General features: G+C 41.5%; 2 protein-coding genes across 2 annotated transcripts; one reads left to right on the forward strand and one right to left on the reverse strand.

The window, feature by feature from the left end:
- Nucleotides 1–447: 447 nt before the first annotated feature.
- Nucleotides 448–24,160, forward strand: gxylt1b (glucoside xylosyltransferase 1b; the record flags this gene model as incomplete). The annotated part of the gene is made up of 7 exons (XM_080754152.1): nucleotides 448–674; nucleotides 3,499–3,706; nucleotides 10,102–10,233; nucleotides 12,632–12,883; nucleotides 17,039–17,162; nucleotides 19,513–19,685; nucleotides 22,411–24,160. The coding sequence occupies 7 exons, from the start codon at nucleotides 448–450 to the stop codon at nucleotides 22,570–22,572; spliced, it is 1,278 nt and encodes a 425-aa protein (XP_080610278.1). The 3' UTR covers nucleotides 22,573–24,160.
- On the reverse strand, nucleotides 4,444–6,973 carry LOC308308468 (E3 ubiquitin-protein ligase TRIM39-like; the record flags this gene model as incomplete). The annotated part of the gene is made up of 2 exons (XM_080753883.1): nucleotides 6,860–6,973; nucleotides 4,444–6,093 (listed from the first exon to the last, which is right to left on the reverse strand). Exons 1-2 carry the CDS (start codon nucleotides 6,929–6,931, stop codon nucleotides 4,444–4,446), a joined length of 1,722 nt encoding a protein of 573 aa, XP_080610009.1. The 5' UTR covers nucleotides 6,932–6,973.
- Nucleotides 24,161–24,568: the final 408 nt, after the last annotated feature.

Here is a 24,568-nt window from a genome sequence, read left to right on the forward strand (position 1 = left end):
GACTATAGGGCCTAGGAGTAGACATCCTTAAACAAACAAACAGTATTTTGGTTTATTTCAATTGTGTATGTTAAAAGAACATTGTCACATTTTCCTCAATCAAATCAGTTCATCTGTTCAAATAGCCTACTACATGACAAAATACACGACTATTCTTTTCTTCTTTTTTTCAACAAAACATTCAACAACATTTCGCCACCAAATGGTATTTAATAATAGTCTCCTTTTGTGACTATTTGGCCGGCTGGGAGGGGAGGGGGGTGCGTTTGTTTATTGTGCACACCCCTCCCCCTACGACACACACACACACACACACACACACACACTCACACGGGTCCCTTGTTCTTCTCTTCTGTCCCGACTCACCCGAGTCCCACAGACACAGACAGACGGAAAGCCGTTCTCATGCCATGACTGCAGCCTGGAATCACGTCGCAAACAGCGAGAATGCGGCGCTACCTCCGCGCGCTGGTCCTGTGCACGCTGTTCGCCGTGTTCTCGGGGCTTTACGCGTACAGTAAACTGTTCTACCCGGACGGAGGAGGAACCGGAGGACCCGGGCCGAGGAGGAGAAGCTCCATCGTCCCATCATGGAGAGTCGCAGCCGGGAGGCGAGGAGTAGGAGGAGGAGGGTCCTCTAGTATAGGGCCCGAAAACCAGCACTGGTACAACAGGTAAAACTAAAAGACACACTGGTTCCCTAACTTTTTACATTTCAAGGATCTCCCTCATCATGACTGGTGGTTTGTACGCTCTCCTCTCAGAGTAGACTTGTAGACAAGACATGTGTTGTGGTGGGACCATGGGTGGGACGCAAGGAAGGAACCCCGACTCCCCGAGGGTCACTGGACTGCGCCGCCACTAAAAACACTGGGTAAAATCACAGTTTTTTTGGCAACAAAACAACACCTGCTAACAAAGCGTAGGCGAAACTAGCAGATCCTTCGGCGTGCGACATATTTACGACGGAGCTTAAGTGTATCGGAATGTGCAGATCATGTAGCCTATATACAAATCAGTGCTGCTGCTACAAGCTGCAGCTGCTAATAGCATCATCGGCACTTGTTGAATAATGAATATCAAATGTAGAAGTTGTATGTATTGTATTAGTAATGTATAATGTGTTCATTACTTAATGTTGCAAGAAAGTAATGACTTTTCACAGCTGTTTTTTTTTCTTCTTTTTTTTTTGCTGTAGTTTTCTGTGAGAGGACAGAGAGGCAGAGTAAGAGCAGTAAGAACAGGTGAAATATGCAGAAGATATCATAGTAGCACATATACAGTATGTTATGTTTACATTAGCATCCATTTGCAGATGTGTTGTTACACAAACGTGCTACCATTGCATAAGGCAGCAGCAGGTGCCAGACTATTTAAAGGGGAAGACCACCCATTTTCAATATTGAACTATGTCATTAATAGGTCTATACCTTTGAGGAGTTGTGTGAAAATAGAAAAAAAGTTACCCCCCTTCTGTTTTGCCTAGAACTGGAGGATTGATTTTGGGGTTTGTATTGTAAAGTACAACTTGATGACATCACACATTGTAATTTACAATACAAACCCCAAAATCAATCCTCCAGTTCTAGGCAACACAGAAGGCGGGGAACCTTTTCCTATTTCCACACAACTCCTATAAGTTATATTATTAATGACATAGTTCAATATTGAAAATAGGTGGTCTTCCCCTTTAATTGACTGAGGTTTTCCATAAAATACAAGATGATGAACTGTGACCTGCTAAAATTCATCCTGCATTTTAGAGAGAGAGAGAGAGAGAGAGAGAGAGATTGAGAGAGAGAGAGAGAGAGAGAGAGAGAGAGAGAGGGGGATGGTGGCTCAGGGGTAGAGTAGCCACAGAAAAGTTCTCAGTTCGATCCCGGGCTCCCCCAGAGTTAGTGTCAAAGTGTCATTGAGCAAGACTCTGAACCCCTCCCGATGAGCAGGTTGGTGCCTTGAATGTGATGCACAATCATTGTAGCGCCTTAATAGCAGATGTGAGAGCTGACAGAGATACGTTTAGGTTCACACATGACTATTCACACTCACAGTTGCATGAAAACATTACCAAGCAGTGCACAGATTTGGTATCAGTCTCTTCCTATGCTTTCCTCTTTCCTTTGTCCCTTCTCTCTTCTGTTCTCCACCTCTGGCCCACTATTTCCTTTACGATCTACTAACTCTGTCTCACTCTGTCTTTGTGAAACTAAAACATATTCTTGTTCCGATAGCAACTGTTGAGTGTTGATTGTTCAGTAACAGGGGTCTCCCCATCTTCCCAACTCTTCAGAAAATATAATTTCACGTCGGTATTCCAGTCTTATCCGTTCAGGGGAGAGAACTCTACAAATATCACTTACAGTATCAGCGTAACATTTTCTAGTGTTCCAGTAGCAATTGTTTTCCCATCACCTCCAATTTCACTTGTTTATCCTGTATTCTGTATATGAGTTCTCTCTCCTGATTGGACAAATTCTGTATCCTGACCAGAAAAGGAATAAGGAAAAAGAGCTGGAGAGACAGGCGATCCCTGTTACTGAACAAACACCCTATAAATAGCAGGGGTGGGCAACTTTGATGACAGAGAGGGCCACTATATTTCCAATTTCACTCCAGAGGGCCACATTGCATATTGCTACGTCCTACTTTGTCATTCTACAGTAAGTATGTCATACGAAAGAAGCAAAAACAGCCGATCTACAAGCTCAAAACGCGTCGCACTGTGACACGCTTTGAGCTTGTAGATCGGCTGTTTTTGCTTCTTTTGAATTGGAATCCTGAATATTTTTTTGTGATTTTTTAATTGGAATCCTGAAATGTAACATTAATTTCAAATGCATTTAGTTATAACTTTATGAATGTAAATACAAATACGTTGGACATAAAACAGACTAACATTTGATAATACTAGTCATTAAGCTACTAATATAGACTTAAGTAAATTCAAGCGGGTCATGTTTGTATGTTTGGAATTGTAACAGCTGAAATCAATAATAAATGATTGTTTCATTTTAACCTGCTGAGGGCCGCATTAAGTGAAGGTTGGGGCCGCATGTGGCCCCCGGGCCACCAGTTGCCCATGTATGCCCTATAGCAACGATTGCTCAGAACATAGCAGAATTCAACAATTATTTTAACAAAGACCTTTTTCCTGACCCTTTCCAGGATCCATTTGGTTCCATTTTGTAGACTCTCCGTGTTATTCAGAGTTAATATCAGAGTATTTATATGTATTTATTGTCATTGTCGTTTTTTCTTCTTCTCTAAATGAAAGCCCTACTTCATCATACAAGAGTGTCCCACAAAAGTAGTGAAATTGGCAGATGTACAAGCACACAACGCCTCACTATGTGAGGCGCTGTGCGCTTGTAGATCGGCTGGTGAGGCGCTGTGCGCTTGTAGATCGGCTATTTCCACTACTTTAACTAGTTTAAAAAAAAACAAGGTTTCCACCCGACAACGACGATATGTATTTATGTCTCTGTCCCCCGTCATCAGGTACATCATGCGTCAGCGGGGCCAGGCAGATGGGGGCGGCAGCAGGAAGGCGGGCCCCCCGTCCCCCATGCACCTGGCGGTGGTGGCCTGTGGTCAGAGGCTGGAGGAGACCATGACCATGCTGAAGTCAGCCGTCCTCCTCAGCAGCAAACGTCTCTGCTTGCACATCTTCGCCGAGGACCAGCTTCATTCCAGCTTCATGGAAGCCGTGAGTATAGGCTCCCCCAGTAGGCATTATTTGGACGACTGCACAGGTCAAACGGAGGTGGGGGGGGCGGGGGGATTGGACAACTACTTAATTTACTCATTTTCAGAGCCTCCCGAAGAACAGACTGTTTGGAAACGCAGAAGCTTTTTAAAATTGTGGGAGCCATCTGTGAGAGAGAGACTAGACACTTTAGCCCCTTTTCGACTGCAACTTTAGCACCACACCACACCACACCGCACCACATACAAATATCTACATTTTCCATTACACAAAAGTACCCCTATCGGTAAGAAACAAAGTGACCCTTTTAACTGTGATTATAATACAATATAAATTTGTATTACAACTATCCTAAATTATAATACCCTATAATGGATTATAACTGTGATTATAATACACTATAAAGTATTAATGTATTACTATGATAATTATAATACAGTATAATAGATTATGATAGTGGTTATAACACAATAAAATCTATTATCATGTATTACAACTATATCCTGGTGGTCTAAATGAAAAGTCAGTGAGGGATCAGTCATTATGAAGTGTTTGCCCCCGTTTGGCCTAGCTCAGACCTACTCTAGATTGGATACTTTTTAGTACCACGTTCAGTACCACTTTCACACCACTCTACCCAGGTCCTTGTAGTGGAAAACCTGGCACAAGTGGGTGGTGTGGTGTGGAGTGGTGTGGAGTGGGTCCAGTGGAAAAGGGGCTTTTGAGACGTCTAACCACTAAGCAGTGTCATTGACAGGAGAGATTATCAGTGGAGCAGAGTTTGTCCCTGGATTGAAGTATGGATAGAGTTTCTCAGTGAAGGTGCAAGCAGAGAAAGTGTAGATATGAACTCTGGCCTCCACATCATAAAAGGAGACCAAACCCGCTTCGTAATCCACAAACACGCCCACTTTCTGGAACTTCTCTTTTACAGGGAGTAGGACAGGAGGCCTAGCATTTGCTTCATACATATTTCCATTCCTCAACCATATAGTCCAGGTGCCGTAGACCGGGCATAGTACGATCTGTCCCTTCCTGTTGATAGACTCTTTGGCCACTCCTATAGTCCAGTCAGTTTTCCCTATAACCTGAACCTCGAAGTAAAATCGTCCGGAGGAGAAACGTTGTTTTCCTAAGACACAGGGACTTTGATAGAATCTCTTTTTGTTGTCTGGGAGATTGTTCTGAGACATGCACATGTCTCCGGAATTCACTTGTTTTCCATCATCAGACAGGACGAGAAAGGGATTTGCTGTATCGGGGTCCAGAGTTACATCCACCGCATATTGCTGGAACCTACTCAGCTCAGCATCACACAGCTTCTCCATCTCTTTACTGAGTGTCTTCTCCAGTTGAGCCACGGCTGTCCTCACAGTCCCCACATATGAAGACTGATGGACATTGACCTTTGTCCAATCCTTGTTTGGTGGAGGGCTGGTGATGGAGGGGATGTTCTGGAGGAGGTGGAGGTGGTCTTCAGTGTGTGAGAGCTGCTTCAGCTCAGAGCTTCTCTTCTTTAACTCAGTGATTTCATTTTGTAGCTCTTTAATGAAGGTTTCTGCCTGTTTCTCTGTTCCTTTCTGTCTCTCTTCAAGTGCATCAATGAGCTCAGCCTGGCTTTTCTCAATACAGCTTACTAGAGCCGTAAATAGCTGCTCACTGTCTGCTATGTCTCTGTCTGCATCTTTCTTGCTGAGCTCTAGTGAGTGGTTGACCTCCTGAATCTTCAGTTGTCTCTCCTCGATCATCTGCTGAACTCCAGCTTCTGTCTCTCCCAGCTCAGCCTTCTTTTCTTCGTATGCCTCTTTCAGAGATACAACTTGATGTAACTTGTGGTCTGACTCAGTGCAGAACTGACAAACACACGTGTGGTCAGTCTTACAGAACAGCTCCAGAGGTCTGTCATGTTTCTTACACATAATGTCTTCCAGATTCTTTACAGGGTCGATTAGTTTGTGTCGTTTGAACGCTGTGAGCCTCTGATGAGGCTCCAGGTGAGTCTCACAGTAGGAGATCAGACACACCAGGCAGGACTTCAGGGCCTTGAGCTTGGTCTCAGTGCAGACGTCACAGTAGACTTCATCTGGTTTAACAGGTTCTTGGTTTGTGTTGAGGTTGGAAGTATCTTTCGACTGCTTCAACTTTCTGAACTGATCAGCCATCTCTGAGATGAAAGTATTGACAAAGACATCTGGTCTCTTATAGAAGGTTCTCTTACATAGTGGACACTTACACGCATCATTGGTGTCCCAGTAATGTGTGATGCAGGTTTTGCAGTAGTTGTGTCCACATGGAGTGGTGGTTGGCTCAGTGAACACGTCCAAGCAGATAGAACACAGGAACTGCTCTTCAGACAGGAGACTGGTGGCAGAGGCCATTTCTACACACTGAGAAAGAAAGTTGGAAGAAATTTAGTTTTTTATCGTTTTTCAATGATACTTTCATTTATACCAGCAAACTTCATTCACATCATACAGTATTATATGAACCTTTATAATAGTTATTCTATATTGAGAAATATAAGTCAGACACACTTAGATTTTACCCAATTCTCACAAATAACTGTAAGAAATATATACAGAATATATGTACAGATCTAGGCCAGGGGTTCCGAAACGTTTTTGTCTCAGGGCACACCCATAAATATTTTTTTTAAATCCGAGGCACCCTTACATTATAATTTTCACTCCCAGCACCTTATATTAATAGCATATCTTTGTTGTCGGGTGTAAACCTTGTATGTCCAAAACCGTTTGTTTTGTATTTATCATCTATAAAATGTACTAAACTAGTGAAAACAGCCGATCTACAAGCACACAACGCCTCGCATCGCTTTGTGCGACAGTCTTGTATGATGAAGCAGGGCTTTGCTTTACCAAATGACTTACACATTTGAAACTTGCCCGACAGTGACGATATTTTAGTGATTATGTTGCGAGGAAAACATTGAGATAATAGCCATTTTGGTTAGAACCGACTGAAAATAACTTTGTACTTCAAGTTTAAAATGATACTAAATATTTTTTCAAGTGTCCAAATAAATTCCAAATATTATCAAATTATCTCGCGGCACCCCTGGACTGCTGTCGCGGCACCCCAGGGTGCCCCGTCACCCACTTTAAAAACCCCTGATCTAGGCTATACCGTACTCACCTGTCTTTCTTTACGTTTATGAGAAAATCCTGTTGATTTGAAGATGTAGAGAACTAGTCCACACCTGGGCATGTGCGCACCCACACCATATACAGACTGGGTTATGCGCTCTATGCGTACGTTTGGAGAAGAGCTCTGCTCATTTGATTCTGCAGGCGGTCTGAAGGGTCAGTTGAGTCGTTACCACAGCCCTGAGAAGTCCATGTTTACATTGCTTCAGCTGAGCTAGGCTATCTGTGCTAACAACACAGACGACATGACGTTCAAGCACAGCAGCCGTTGATCAGCGCAAACGATGCAGATGTCAATAAAGGCTCTGTATACGAACGCCATGGACATGATAAAAAGTGCTCCTCCGCTCATAAAATGCTTTCTGTGGACACGGCTCCTATTGGTAGCGCTGAGTCAGGTCAGTGTGTGTGTGTGTGTGTGTGTGTGTGTGTGTGTGTGTGTGTGTGTGTGTAACCCGAAGCTAGTTCCGCCCACCATGACTACAGAGCCATAGCTAGGGTTGCCAACATTGGACTGTCAGAATTCAGGAGATTTTTGGGGGGGGGGGGGGGGGGGTATTGATCATTTTGCTTCGCTTGACTCGCAATGGAAAATGATGGGTACAATTTCAGCCATTAATAAGTAGAGTACAGAAATTGATTTGATAACTGCAGCAATGTAGGACCCATCTGCACTAATATTCACTACTTACCGTAAGTGAATATCTCATATGATTCCATGCACTTCCCACACTCCCTACGCGGGGGTCTGGGGGTCCTAACCTAGGACATTTTGAACATAGTAGCTGTAATTTCCTGTGTTCTGGTGATTTTATTTGGAGTGTGATAGCAAATCCAGGAGAAATCAGGAGAATTGACAATTCAGGAGCATGGCAGGAGATGGGGTAAAGATTCAGGAGACTCCTGCCAAATTCAGGAGTGTTGGCAACCCTGCCCATAACCAGTGGCTATGGGCAGTCACTCTCTTCGTATGCCAATGGTCAATGGCTGTGTGCAAGGTCAGGTCAATTGGTCAACCCGCGAGGAGAACATTTGATTTGATCGTAGTAGGATGTGTTTTTTGTTTTAACCTTTATTTAACCAGATAAAAACACACTGAGACATAATCTCTTTTACGAGTGTGACCTGGCCAAGAGGCAGAAATAAAAAATTACACGATCCTTGCTTTACATACAAGACATCAACAACAAAAATAGAACATCCATGATACACAAACAGATACCTAAGAACAACTCCAAAAATACAAAATGTAAACTAGTTTACATTTCTCAGGTAGCAATACACGCACAGTGTGCACAATGTACCCAAAAAGGAAGAGATCTACAGAGCAATTATTACAGGTCTGAACAAGTGCAAGTGTTTGTAGATCTGTCTAGAGTGATTCTCTTAAAACTTCTCAAAGAAATTAACACAGCCAATTTGAGTCTGGACTGAAGGTCATTCCGTGACCAGGGGCCAAAAAAAGAGAGGCTTTTTTTGCCTCCCTCAGATGTAAATGCAGGTACTACACAGCGTAACCAGGCATTTGATCTGAGATTTAGCCCATTCTTGACCAGTTCAAATTTGGAGGAAATGTAAAAAGGAAGCTCACCAAGTATCGCTTTGTATACAAAATTCAACCAATGTTGTAACCTGCGAGATGTCAATGAAGACCAATCAACTGCAGCATACAACATGCAATTTGTTATGAATCTCAGAGCTAAAAGTGTACTCTGCTGTCACTGCTGTGGGTCTGATTTACTTTCCTTTGCTACTCAGCATGGCTCCTCCTACCGTGTAGAAGTTAACCCTTAAATGGCATCTTTCAGGCTGTGATCAAGTTGAAAAAGTGCTGAATAAAAATGTCAATTGTGTCTCTTTCTTTTTATGATGATTCTTCACTAGATTCTTCTATAGTTTTTATCGCATCTGTATCTTCCAACCTGTAGAATAGTGACCCACTATGGTTCCTAGTTCTATGGTACTATGGTTCTGAACCAACTTTTAGGGTTCTAAACCAATTCATTTTCAGTGGAAACACACAGTGGGGCCTTTTCCACCGGCAAAGAACCGGTTCTGGTTCTTTCTACCGCCTATGGGATGAACCAGAAGTGAGTTTTTCCACCGAGAACCGGAGTTGGTTCTGAACCGTAAAAGTTGGTTCGGAACCGGAACCACAAAATCCTTGGTTTTTCCAGTGAACCACCATCTGAACTGGGGGACAATGGCTCTGGTTCAATCTGGTGGAAAAGCAAGACGGTTCACAAGAACGAACCAAGGTTCCAAGAAAGTTGAACCGGCACTGGTTCTGGAACCGGTTCTTTGCCGGTGGAAAAGGCCCCTCTGAAACTGGTTCAAAATGAGGTGGGAACAAGTGTTGTGCTAAGATAACAGCTCTGGCCTAGTTGTTTGAGACCACACTGGTTTATATCAAATCCTGTCACGAGGCCCCACTGCTATCTGCTTTCTGCTACTATCTGACTCAAATTGGAAATATACCAGAGCACAGCAGTGGGAATACAACTGTCCCCTGAAAAAGAATAAGACCTTGTTCATTGCTCAGAATTCCACTACAGGGCCAAAGTGGGTTCTCCCCTTATTTTAGAATAGTTGAATTAAGAACTAAGGTTTTTAAGTTCAGAACATTATTCAAAATTCTACAATGACATGCCCAAAATAGGGAGTTAAACATAATTAACAATTGCACACAAGGAAGGCAGATGGTCTTTTGCCGTATCAAGTTATTTTATGGTTTGCATTGCTGCTATACAATCTACAATTTATTTATCAATCAATCAAACTTATGTGCTATATTTTTTATTATGTAATGCAAACCTAATTGAGGAGGGAGGCAACTGTACAATGCAAAATAATTGTACTGTATTTATAAGTACTTAAGTAGTACTGTATTTTACTATTTACAAATTTCAATACTTTTCCTTCTAACCCACTATGTCTCTGAGGAAAATATTGTACTTTTACTCCACAACAATTATTTGAAAACCTTTTTAGATTTTTATTATTATTACAAAATACACTAACCACTCCAGCCCTATATATATTTCGCCCATTTGAAAATAGCAGATCGACAAATGTGATTCATTGTGAGCTTGTAGACTTTTTAATACATTTTAATACAACTTGTGAAATGGGAACATTCATTCTTTCAGTTATTATTTTGATGCCGACCGATATTAACAACTGACCAAAGTTATGTACTGCTGTGTTTTGTCCTGTCTTGCTTGTTTCCAGTTGGAGTCTTGGCCAGTCTTCGTCCGCTCCAGGTTCCACTACACTGTCTACTCTATCAGCTTCCCCAGTGACAACGCTGTGGAGTGGAAGAAACTCTTTAAACCCTGTGCCTCTCAGAGACTCTTCCTACCTGTGAGTATTCTCTCTTTAAACCCTGTGCCTCTCAGAGACTCTTCCTACCTGTGAGTATTCTCTCTTTAAACCGTGTGCCTTTCAGAGACTCTTCCTACCTGTGAGTATTCTCTCTTTAAACCGTGTGCCTCTCAGAGACTCTTCCTACCTGTGAGTATTCTCTCTTTAAACCCTGTGCCTCTCAGAGACTCTTCCTACCGGTGAGTTTTCTCTCTTTAAACCGTGTGCCTCTCAGAGACTCTTCCTACCTGTGAGTATTCTCTCTTTAAACCCTGTGCCTCTCAGAGACTCTTCCTACCTGTGAGTATTCTTACGTACATGTAAAATAAGTACGGTGATGGTACGATAACCCAGCGGTTCTCAACCTGGGCGTCTGGACCCCCAGGGGGTCCCAAAAGTATTTAGGGGGGTCCCCAGATGATTAACTTAATGTGCAACATTGTTATCTTTTTCTTTTTTGATTTGTTTTTGGGCTTTTTATGCCTTTATTTGATAGGATAGTAGACTGACAGGAAATGGGGAATGACATGTGGCAAAGGTCGTCTGGATTGGGAATCGAACCGGCGACGCCAGCAGGCATCATAGCCTAGTATATGGTACGCGCCTTGACCACTAGGCCAGCGGGCGCCCCGCAACATTGTTTTCTCACTCAACAGTACACAAACCAACATAACGTTTCAGTGTATAGAGGGTATCTACAAATTTCTAAAGGGACAATCTAAGGACTTTTTAATACCTCTAAAATTACAATTAAACGTTGGCCAAATTGTCAAATATTAGAGGCAGAAATTGTGAAAATAGACGATCTATATGTCATGCTCACAACGCCTCGCACCGCTGGAGTTTTCACAATAGAACTGTGTTATACAAAATGTAATGCCTCAACTCTTAGTTCTTGTCAGGGTGGGGGGGGGGTCCCTAGTTCAAATATGATTATTTTGTGGGTCGCTGCCTGAAAAGGTTGAGAACCACTGCTATAACCAAACCTAAAATGATGCTACAGATGTTCTATCAGTCTGTCATGGCAAGTGTCCTCTTTTTTGGTATAACATGCTGGGGTGGCAACAACAGAGCAGGTGACACGTTTAACCTAAACAGACTGGTGAAGAAAGCAGGCTCTGTCGTTGGGTCCTCTCTGCAGGGGGTGGAGGAAGTAACCAGGGTGCGCACTGCGAAGAAGCTTGATTCCATCTTGGAGAACTCCTCCCACCCCCTCCATCTAGAGATCACCAGTTACTGGAGTAAGAGAGGAAACGACCGCTTTACCTACCCAGTACGGAGATGTGAGAGATTAGGAAAATCTTTTGTACCGGCTGCCCTTAAGCTGTACAACGAGACACATAACGGACGCTTGAAAAGGTCTCCCTTCCTAACTTAGACTTACGGAACCATTGCTGTATTGACTTTGACCTCTAAGGAACTATTGCTGTATTGACTTTGACCTCTAAGGACCTTCCAGGAAGAGTGCTCATGTGCGCCTTGCGGTGACACACTTCCTAGTTTCTTCTTTTTTCGCACTGATTTTTGACACTGCACTATTAGGTTGTTAGTGTTGGTAGTTTCTGAGTATTTTTGCTTTGTTTAACAATGACAGTGAGATACTTGTTTGCACTAACTAGCATTGACTGCTATGGTCTCTTTTGCAAGACACTTTATGTATATATTTACTTATATATTATTCGCCCCCTCTATTGATGCACCTTCTCTTTATTGGTACTGTACTGCTCTTGTCTTTGTTTTTGTTTTTTTCCCCTCTTATCTATCTTTTCTTACGTCTCTGTAACTTTGTAAATAACTGTATACTGCTGTGCTACTTCTGGACAACTGAATTTCCCCCTTGGGATAATAAAGGTATCTATCTATCTATCTATCTAAAATAAAAATAACAATAGAAATTCTGAATACTGGTGATATACATTGTTTACATGTTCTCGTATTTAGATTTGGGCACAGAATTATTGTATTTTGTGAGGGAGAACATCTGGGGATAGTTCAGTGTGTACAGCCAGCCCAGAAAATCCCATCATAGACAACGATTGTTCTAAATCCAGTTTGATTAAATAATCAATTTGAAGTTCAACAGACACCTCTAAAATATCGATCATTAAAGGCGCTATAGTCAACTTTCTCTTGAAAAACGGATGCTAAAATAAAAAATAATATTTCGAAAAATATTTTATAAAAAAATATTCATATAATGTGTTTCTATTCAAGAATGACCACAAAAAGCATAAAATAATGATAAAATACTCATTTTTGCCATTGTCAGACACTTTGTACCCAGAAATGGTGAATCATCGATGTCTCATTTGATGAAGACATTCTCCTCAATGACATAACACATCTTCTAATGTGTAATAATTACAACAAAGACTGTTTTTACCTGCCGTGTGTCCAGTTGATCCTGAAGCAGGTGGACTCGTTAGTCTACGTGGACTCGGACATCCTCTTCTTGCAGCCCGTGGACCGGCTGTGGGACTTCTTGTCTCTCTTCAACTCCACCCAGCTGGCGGCCGTCGCCCCGGAGCACGAAGAGCCCCGCATCGCCTGGTACAGCCGCTTCGCCCGCCACCCTTACTACGGTCGGACAGGCATCAACTCTGGGGTCATGCTGATGAACCTGACCCGGATAAGGGACACCTATTTCAAGGTGAGCTCAAGGGCTTTTGACACATCTGACAAATCAGTGTCAATCATCATCATACTATGGAGTATGAATCAGGCTTAACTTTGGTACCTTACTTGTGACGTAGAAATCCCACTTAATTTATGGACTCCATAGCGGAATTGAAACTCTCAAAAGATCAGCAAAACCTTGACTCAGAAACGATGTTAAAAGATAATAGAAAACATTTATTTACAGCGCTGTAACAGTCACACACATGTACATACGTCCTACACCAAGACACAGACAAGACAGACTGACTTGCTCTACCCTGATTCTCAGTTCATCATTGGCTAAGCAAAAACAATAACACATTCCTCTCAGAGCTTGTTAAAAAGCCAAGAACTCCTTATATCTCCTTCACATGGCCATAAAACAAATGGGCCACTGACTTGCTGCCAGCTGTGACCTTCCATCCTCCACTCCCTACCTTCTGACCTTATCTACAAATGGTTCTCAGGACTCAAACTAGCAAATGTAATCACTACTAAGCAATATACCATAATAATAATTTAATTGCACCTCATCACTTGGAAACAAATGTTATCTTCAATTGTTACAATATTCCGGGAACAGATATGAGGCTCCAGTGGCGCAATCGGTTAGCGCGCGGTACTTATAAGACAGTAACCAGCAGAGTGATGCCGAGGTTGTGAGTTCGAGCCTCACCTGGAGCATTTGACCTTTTAAACGCTTTCAACCTGGTGTCCATATTGTGGACACGTCACTATGGTTCCTAGTTCTATGGTTCCTAGTTCTATGGTACTATGGTTCTGAACCAACTTTTAGGGTTCTGAATTTATTTTCAGTGGAAACACTCTGAAACTGGTTCAAAATGAGGTGGGAACAAGTGTTGTGCTAAGATAGACAAACAGCTCTGGCATAGTAGTTTGAGACCACACTGGTTTATATTAAATCCTGTCAAGAGGCCCCACTGCTATCTGCTTTCTGCTACTATCTGACTCAAACTGGAAATATACCAGAGCACAGTGGGAATACAACTGTCCCCTGAAAAAGACTAAGACCTTGTCTTTTTAGGTGCCGTATCAGGTTATTTTATGGTTTGCATTGCTGCTATACAATCTAAGCCTCTAGGCCTTTTGCACACCTACAAGGACAGGTGCGTTGGAACAGTGACGTTGACGAATGGAGAAGAAGAGTCCCGCACGCTGTCTTCACTCACAATAAATCTATTGCAACGTTTCGGTCGAAATGTTGTAATAAATTTATTGTGAGTGAAGACAAGTCTTCTTCTCCATTTGCTATACAATCTACAATTTATTTATCAATCAATCAAACAAACATGTGCTATATTTTTATCATGTAATGCAAACCTAATTGAGGAGGGAGGCAACTGTACAATGCAAAATAATTGTACTGTACTTATCTTCAATTGTTACAATATTCCAGTAACATTAATGGGGCTCCAGTGGCGCAATCGGTTAGCGCGCGGTACTTATAAGACAGTAGCCAGCAGAGTGATGCCGAGGTTGTGAGTTCGAGCCTCACCTGGAGCATGTGACCTTTTAAATGCTTTCAACCTGATGTCCCTATTGTGGACACGTCATTGTATTTAATGAGATAATAACACATCATTTAAAAAGTGGAAAAATAACGTGGGGTTAGGGTTGTCACAATTATTACATAATCGTCTAATCGTGATTTTTTGACATAATCGTGATTATTTTTCATAATCGTTTCCATGTTGAAACATTTTCATATATTAAAAAAAAAAATCAAAAATAGTAGAAATAGCCGATCTACAAGCTCACAACGCGTCGCTTGTGAGCTTGTAGATCTGCTATTTCCACTATCAATGTTCTTTTTTAAGTATAAAGTTGTCAAATATGTCAGTAATTGCTTTGTATATTTAGGTTATGTGTCCTATCTACCATGTGCAACTTCAAAGCCTAAAAGCCAAACAGAAATGTAGTTGTCAACGACAAAAACACAATTAAATTGTTAATCGCAATTATTTGAGTGACAAATAATCGTCATGTAAAATGTCATAATCGTGACAGCCCTACGTGGGGTTGAGTATTAGTGTATGGATTCACATGTAAAATGATTCAGTATAATGCTATGTACCTGTCTCTACCATAAGTGGAAATGTAGATGTGAAATGTAGAATATAGTCTTCCAATCCATATCATCCATACCTTTCCTCACTCTGCTGACATCTACCCCTTGAGGTCTGCTTGTGTTGTGCAGCGGCTGCTCTATCGAACTTGTTCTCATGTTTACTGATTATAATTTCTTCTACTCATTGTTCAGTATCTGTAACTATAGTGCTGTAAGTAATTATATACTTCATCAAGGAAGTCAACCGTGTCATCCTCACACACACGCACGTACGTACACACATTACTATTAAACATACTTTATACTGAATAACACACCACCCCTACCTACAGGTGTATACAGTATGCGTTAATGGGATCCGTAGGATACGGGGCTGAATAAATTAGAATCCGCGGCTTGTGATTGGCTGAACGGAGGTCGGGAGCGCTCCGCTGTGTTCACTTGGACTGCGCGGAGGTGCCGAAAGTCGGGGTTATGAAGATTTACTATTCTGTACCCCAGTAGATGTAACTCGGACGACGCTGAGTCGGCTCATGCGACCTTCGCAACGCTCAACACGGAACTTGCTCGCTACCGCTCGCTGGGCGGTGTCTCACGTGGATCAAGGCCGTCTGAAACGGCACGCCTCCGTCGTCATCACCGAAAACAAGCGCTCCTTCCCAAGCGTCTCCTACAGATTCCAAAATAGCATACAGCGTACACTCAACATTAACACACATTACAACACATAAAGGAACTAATTTTTATCTTCAATTCTTACATTACTAGGATATTAGATATGGGGCTCCAGTGGCGCAATCGGTTAGCGCGCGGTACTTATAAGACAGTAACCAGCAGAGTGATGCCGAGGTTGTGAGTTCGAGCCTCACCTGGAGCATGTGACCTTTTAAATGCTTTCAACCTGATGTCCCTATTGTGGACATGTCATTGTATTTAAAGGACAACTTTAGTTTTTTTACAACAAGGGTTCATATTTTAGATTGTAATTAGAAAAAAGAAAAAGTGAGTGTTAAAATGTTTTCATTTGCTTCGTTCTATTGTTTTATCGCGTTTACGGTGCTAAAATGTGGGGCATGCGTACGCTTGGGGGCATGCGTACAAGTGTCTAAATATGTCTTTTTAGACACAATAAGCCAGCAGTTTCTTTATTGCTATTTACAGTAACACTTCTAGCCCCTAGCCTTCTAGTCACATCCAACCATGAAAGGTTGTGTTGTATCTTGGGAATGGGCTTATTCTGTGTAAAGTGACATATTTAGCCACTTGTATGCATGCCCCCAACCACTGAAATAAGAATCTCTAAAACAATAGAAAGAAGCTAATTAAATAATTTTAACACTCATCTTTTATATTTTTGAATTACAATCTAAAATATGAACCCTTGTTGTAAAAAACTAAAGTTGTCCTTTAATATAATCACATCATTATTGAAAATAAGAGAGCTACAAGCTCACAACGCATAGCAATTAGCAATTTACAGTACAAATATCAGACAAAACACCTGTGCAGTGGCCTTGTGGTTACAGTGTCTTGCCTTGAGACCGGTGAGGTTGGGGTTCAAATCCCATACCAAAGACTACAGAAATGGGACCCAATGCCTCCCTGCTTGACATGCAGCATCTATGGTTGGATTTGATCCCTGTGTCATGTCCAGTCCAGGGGCTGTACTACTGAACATTATGTAAAATATTTGTTATATCGCAGGAAAAACATCTTGTGTGTGTGTGTGTGTGTGTGTGTGTGTGTGTGTGTGTGTGTGTGTGTGTGTGTGTGTGTGTGTGTGTGTGTGTGTGTGTGGACAGGGAATTACTACTTAGATAGTACAATCAGAGGAAAAAACCTTGTGGGGGCTTATTAATAGGTCCCCACAAGGTCTTTAGGGGTTAGGTTAAGGGTTAGGGTTAGGGTTCAAAATGAATGGAATGTCCCCACAAAGATAGTAGACTATGTGTAATGTCCCCACAAAGTAGCAATTGCAAACCTGTGTGTGTGTGTGTGTGTGTGTGTGTGTGTGTGTGTGTGTGTGTGTGTGTGTGTGCTTTGTGCATGTGTTTTCAGAATGATATGACATCTGTGGGTTTGCGCTGGGATGAGCTGTTGATGCCTCTGCTACAGAAATACAAGCTCAACATCACCTGGGGAGACCAGGACCTGCTGAACATCATCTTCCACCACAATCCTGGTAGGGCACGCACGCAGGCACGCAGGCACGCACACACGCACGCAGGCACGCACACACGCACACACACACACACACACACACACACACACACACACACACTATTTTAATTTAGGCCTAGAATTATTGAATGCTTTAACCAGTGAAAAATAGCAGATATACAAGCTCACAGTGCGGCACCGAGTGCCGCGCTGCGAGCTTGTAGATCTGCTATTTTTTTTTTAAGTTGTGAAAATGTGTGCAAATCTTTGAATATATGTATTTTCAAAGCGAACGTTTGTAACTCAAACTTTGCTTCTGGGTGGTCCCTGGAACTAAATATTTTGAAATGAGGGTCCGTGGCCAAATAAATATCATTTTGGGGGTCCTTCAAATGAAAAGGTTTGAGAACCACTGAGATAGTATTCTCTCAAGAACAGACTAACTGAACTCCAGTTAAGTGAAAAGGACCTTTTCTTTGACGATGGCTAGCCCGTTGCTGACACAGAAACATAGGTTTTTCAAAAAGTCTTAGGATTCAAAAGACACTTATAGATTTTTCAAAAATAGCAGATCTACAAGCTCGCAGCGCGGCACTCGGTGCCGCGCTGTGAGCTTGTAGATCTGCTATTTTTCAATAGTTAAAGCATAAAATAATGATACACAATATAGTGTACCCGTTCAAGCAATTATTGCACAACAAGCTTGTTGACGTCATCAAGCGTGAGTCATACAAGCAAGACAAATATAAAGCAAAGTAAAGCCTATAGGGTTAAAAAAAAAAAAAAAAGTGGAGATGATGAAACAAAACTTGTCATTTTGTAGCTTTGTATCTGGAGTTGAAGCCAGCTCAAACTGGATTGTAGCAGCTACAAACGTCTGGTGTCGCTGGCTTCCATTAGCTGAACACAACATTAGGGTTAGTGTTACGCCTGAGTCGGAATATACTTAGTTGCGCTCTGGTGCCACGCACCGGAAATAGACGATCTACAATCTTAACCCATTTAGAACGGGTACACATTATTGTGTATCATTATCTTGTGCTTTAACTATTGAAAAATCGTGAAAATTAGAATTTTGACCCGATTCTATGTGTCTTTTGAATCCTTCTAAGATTTTTTGAAAAACCTATGTTTCTATATGTCAGCAATCTGGCCAGCCATCGTCAAAGAAAAGGTCCTTTTCACTTAACTGGAGCTCAGTTAGTCTGTTCTTGAGAGACTACTATGTCAGTGGTTCTTCTCAAACCTTTTCATGTGAAGGACCCCCAAAATGATATGTATTTGGCCACGGACCCGCATCTCAAAATATTTAGTTCCAGGGACACCCCAGAAGCAAAATTTGAGTTACAAACGTTCGCTTTGAAAATACATACATTCAAATATCTGCACACATTTTCACAACTTTTTCAAAAATAACAGATCTACAAGCTCACAGCGCGGCACTCTGTGAGCTCGTATATCTGCTATTTTTCACTGGTTAAAGCAGGGGTGCCCACACTTTTTTGACTTGAGAGCTACTTTTAGAATGACCAGCTCAACATGGTCTACACACCCCAAAGAAAAATAAATCCCGAGGGGGTTTTGGAATAGTGACAATGCATGATTACATAGGACAAACTCACTGACGTGAAATGCCATTCTGTATGGAAGTGGTGGGTTTTTGGCTTATTTGTAATGCTAGTGACTTGAAAACAAATCATTGCATTGAGGGGTTTGTGAAGGGAGCTGACAAGCCCTTCTTGATGTCAATCAAGTCACCTTAATTCAAGAGATTCAAGAGGGGTTTTGTGGGCTTTATATTTTTTAGGGGAATGCAAAGTGGTCTACCTGCACAGCCTTCGTGATCTACTGGTAGATCACGATCTACCTTTTGGGCACCCCTGGGTTAAAGCATTCAATAATTCTAGGCCTAAATAGCCCATTTAGGCCTGAAAAATACCTAAAAATGTCAGGCTAAAAGACTGGAAAGGTGGCTTAAGTACCGTATTTTCCGGACTATAAGGCGCACTTAAAAGCCTTTAATTTTCTCAAAAACTACAGTGCGCCTTATAGTCCAGTGCGCCTTATATATGGATCATTCATTGACATTGACATTCCCTTTAGCACAGCTCCATCTGTTGGATGCATAACGCAACAGTAGCGTCTATTATGTGCGCCTTATAGTCAGGTGCGCCTTATATATGAAAACAGTTTGAAAATAGACCATTCATTGACAGTGCGCCTTATAGTCAGGTGCGCCTTATAGTCCAGAAAATACTGTAAAGTCATACCAACGTGTGTGTGTGTGTGTGTGTGTGTGTGTGTGTGTGTGTGTGTGTGTGTGTGTGTGTGTGTGTGTGTGTGCGTGCGTGCGTGCGTGCGTGCCCCTTCAGAACGACTGCTGGAGTTTCCGTGCCAGTGGAACTACCGCCCCGACCACTGCATCTATGGCAGCAACTGCGCCTCGGCCGAAGAAAGCGGCGTCTACATCCTCCATGGCAACAGAGGCGTGTATCACAACCACAAACAGCCTGCCTTCAGAGCCATCTACAACGCCATACAGCAGGTGGGTCTGTGTGTACATGGACAGCTGCAGGACTTGAGCCCTATAACCTCTCATCACGACATGTGGTTATTAGTTAAATAGCCTGAAGCGTCAATTTATTGATAGAATCGTTCACTTTGTGATACAAGCACCAAATTTGGCATGAACAATGCCTAGGACCTACTTGTTCAGAAAAGCAAGTTAGCCACTCAATTACCGGTAAAAACAAATAGGGTTGGGGTCCCATTGACTTTCTATACAGTAAAATAATCTGCTTCAAATAGCATGTGAGGGGTCAAACTAGGGGTTTTTCATGGTGCTGAATCCATTGTAAGCATCTGTTTTGCACAAAAAACATTCCTTGGGCTAGAAAAGCCACCACAACACTATGGTTTAGTGATGAGTCATCACTTTTCACCGTGGTTTTCACGCTTTTGTGGGGGCCTTTCTAGCCCAAGGAATGTTTTTCGTGCAAAACAAATGCTTGCATTGGATTCAGGCTCATGAAAAACCCCTAGTTTGACCCCTCACTTGCTACTTAAAGTAGATTTATTTTGTTGTATTACCGGTATTTTACTGTATAGAAAGTCAATGGGACCCCAACCCTATTTGTTTTTAATTGAGTGGCTAACTTGCTTTTTGGAAAAAGTAGGTCCAGAGGAAACTTTGTGCAAAATTTGGTGCTAGTATCACAAAGTGAACAATTATCTCTGTAGCCGCCGGGCTGACCTGTGAGGGTCCATTTGAAAGCTCCTCAAGGAACTTTGAGGGAACCACTGCCGTATTATCTTACGCCCATCACTAGCCTTTCTAACATAAATCCTGCGCCCAACGTGGGGCTCGAACCCACGACCCTGAGATTATAAGAGTCTCATGCTCTACCGACTGAGCTAGCCGGGCAGGGCAGTTGGTAAGAAGATCTAGCCTCAATAAGAAGCAACAGGGAGCCCCTTACTTTTGGCCACTTGTAAGATTTCACACTGAACAACAGGGTCATTAAATAGGACAAAAGCTAAAACGTCCAATAAGCTCATTCATTACCTTGAAATAGTTGACGGATCACACCTTCATATGTGTACAAATTAAGCTATGGGAAATTGACCCGGAACACAGTTAAGACTAGAAAGGTGCAATTCTGAGAAAATTGTGGATTTTAACCAGGAACTGCATCCAACAGAGACAGAACAATGAGAACATATGTGTGAATCACTACCATATAGTTTAGATGTAGCGTTTCAATCTTTGAAAAGTGTATTTGAGTTTTGAACTCACAGTAAGACACTTTATGTCCAGTGTCTTACCACTGTACCAATGTTGGTACAGTGCTTGGAAAAAAATCATCCTTGGTTTTGAATCGAGAGCGTTGTTTACAAATCAAAGATGTATCTCCTTCTCCCCATAAGCATGAAAGTTGTTTGGTACAACTAATCGCTTAGCATTTAAGATACAGAGTGAAAACGTCCCAAAAGGTAGATTTGAACCATGACTCCATGGCCTCATAGAATTTAGACGCAGCATTTAATGTCCAGTACTTTATGTCCAGTATCTTAACACTGTGCCACTGTGATTCATGCTGAATATTCTCTTGCACGCTTTTCTGTGAAAGATTAGAGCTAGGTACAAACTTGGAAAAAAACAAGAACCTTCTATTTATATAGCAATGATTTATCTCATTTTAAATATTCAGTTTCCAGTAAGAGTTATTTACGTGACTAGTACACAGGAAAAATAAATGTGGGGAAATAATTTTTAGAGCCTGTTAGGTGGAAAGTACTACCCGAGAGACTAGTTTCGCCTTCTCTACCCTCAGTTTCCTGTCTGTTTAACTATCTAAATAAAGCACACAAAAATGAATACAGTATATATTGATAAATGAGAATATATTCTTAATATTATAATTATTTTATCGATTAAATATTTAGCTTTTTAACCACTAATGCCCCTCTTTATACTTGCTTAGAGACAATTGTCCATCTACAAGCTGCAGCGTGTTGTGAGCTTGTAGATCGGCTATTTATTGATAGCCCAAAATACCAACACCAAGTTGAAAGGTTAAAAAATAACTTACTGAGGGGGCACGGTGGCGCAGTAGTGCTGTCACATCACAGCTAGAAGGTCCTGGGTTTGATTCCCGACGGGGACGCTGTGGGAACTGGGGGTGTGTTCTCTCCTCCGCATCATCAGTGCCATACCCTAGGTGGGGTTGGCGAAAGGGCCTTTCTGTGTGGACTGTGGAGTTTCTCCCCGTGTCTCCTAGGGTAGGTACCCTAACAAAAAAAACATGCAGTATAATCCTGGTCTCTATACTGCCAGCCTGGGTGCCTAATGGAGGGGAAAGGAACTGGTTGGAATAATGTGTTCCTTCCACACGTTATGTCAGTTGAAAAGAAGCGACTTGGACTTGGAGTGTAACGCCCCGGGATTACATTAGATAATTAACACCGGGTGAAAATGGGTTTCAAAATTGTGGGATAAAATTATATAGGCTATATCCACGAGTTTCCAACGCCCCATAGTGCATTGCGCAGACGTCTGCACCGAGCTTCCGGCGCCGATTTACAAGCTCACAACGGGTTGCATCTGCGACGCGACGTGAGCTTGTATGTCTGCTGTTAAACCCGGGAGTTTGGTCCCGATAGTCTCCAGTAAACTCCAGCGGAAACTTGTGGATATATTTAAAAAAAAAAAGAGCTCACTGAACAGATGGGTGAAAACTAATACGCAAATATTCTTCTTGTCTTCCCAGTACACGTTTGGAGCCGACCCAGTGAGCTCTCTGCTGGTTCCACTAGAGGAGGTACTGGAGAACACCACCCATACCTACTGTGGGAAATCCCACGCGCTCCTCACCAAGGGACTGGCCCAGAGCCTGGCTGTCATCAACAGCAGCGCCCCTAGTGGACGGTAACGACAGTACAGATGGTACGGTATACTAAACTGGCCTGGTAGCTGAGCACTGGATGTAAACAAAGAGGAATGCTGGAAGTCTTCCAATTCCATCCACAATGAGAAATCTTCAGTAAAGTTTGATTTATACTTAGTTGCCACGCCAGTTTCACATAAAGAAAATAGACGATCTACAAGCTCACAACGAGTTGTGAACTTGTAGATTGTCTATTTTCGCGTGCGTGCAACACTGGTGCACAATTACCGGTAAGTATAAATCAGGCTCTCAGGGAGGGAGGCACACAGGACCTCTTATTTTAACATGAACTCTGCGAGTACAAGATGAACTTTAATGGCAGTAGGTGAGCATCGTCTTCCCAACCAATCCTTGTGGGAAAGGCACAACAAAAAAGTTGCATGTTGGTTTGGTTTGGTATTTTAACCAATTTCGGTACTGACAACTTTTACACGTCACCTCATAATAAGGAAGGAGAATTGATGTTTCAGTTAGTAAGACGTAGGACCTTTGGAAGAGTGAATTGTCTTTCCATATTGGAGAATTTATTTAGCCCAATGAAATGTCAGAAGAGAAAAAAGACATTGTACCGGGCCCATTCTGAAAGATAGATGCACAGAACCACTTTGTCAACCTTCAGTCGCCTCTTTATTCTAAATAATTTAGTCATATGGATGAAATATGTGAATATTTGAGAATAACTCGCCATTATGTGAAGGTTGTGGAAGGTGTCAGTTGATTGAATGTAAAACTCTCGTAAAGTAATTAAATTCATTATGATATCATGTATTTTATGTATAGCAATCAAAATATTGTAGTATGTATGTTTCTTAAAAATGTAAAAATAGTGAAAAATATGATAGCCCACTGTATAGATTATATTATGACAACATTGGCTAGCCAAAGGCATTGTTTCATTACTATATCAATCATTCAATACTTTTTCCACTTTTGTATTTTTATGTTCTTTCCCATTGCTTTTTACTTGGTTGTGTTTGTAAAGTGAACATTCTCTATGTTTTGCACTGATAACTTTTAAGAATATCACTGAAATACACAAATAGTGTGGTCATGGAATGTGAAAGTGCTCTAACTGCTCTTTTGTAAACGGTAACTCTTTTGTAAACGGTAACATGTGCTTATAAGAAGCATTAATGAACAGTTATTAAGGCTCTTATAAATCCTTATAAGACTTATTATGTGTTATACACATGATAATCATACCCTATATACTGTAGCTACCGCAAATATGTATTTGACTAAATCATAAAGGTAGGGGAACATAAGGGACATTTTCAGTTTTTTTCAGATTTGTCTAAACAATGATATTAGTTTCTTTTCTTTTTTTCATACAATTATATTAGAAATAACTTATTTTTTTAGGCTGACCCTACAGGTATCAGAAAAGAACTGTACAACGATGACATCACAAGCGGAGGAAGCTGCTAGGAGTACACTATATTGCTTGACAATATTTCAAGTTCAAGAACGGCCTATTAAAGGAGTAGTTCACCCCCAAAATGACTTTTTCTTTCTATTGAGTACTCTCGCCATGGAGACTTGAGTTCAATAAAATCTTGAGTTTTTGTTGCATTCCTAAGACAATGATTTGATAACAATAAATGTACCACCCATTGTTTCCGGATGGGGACCCAAATACATTCGGGTCCCCATCCAGAATCAATGGGGATAAATTGACTAAAATATTTTTTTTTGTCTTAGCAATGTGACAAATACAATTTTTTTTTTATTGAACTCAAGTCTCCATGGCGAGAGTACTCAATAGGAAAAAAAGTCATTTTGGGTGTGAACTACTCCTTTAAAGAACCTAAATGTCTAGCATTTAAACTCATACCAATGCCCTGGAAAGTGGAAGCATCTCTCAACTTTACAAGGTTAAATTATATATGTATATTGATGATATACACTAAGTATCCTTGTATTTGTTTATGTATATTATCCACTCCTGACATCATAAAACTGCTCTCAACTGATGGTCGGG

The sequence above is a fragment of the Nannobrachium achirus genome (genome assembly GCF_963921795.1).
Source record: "Nannobrachium achirus genome assembly, chromosome: 23".
Taxonomy (NCBI): domain Eukaryota; kingdom Metazoa; phylum Chordata; class Actinopteri; order Myctophiformes; family Myctophidae; genus Nannobrachium; species Nannobrachium achirus.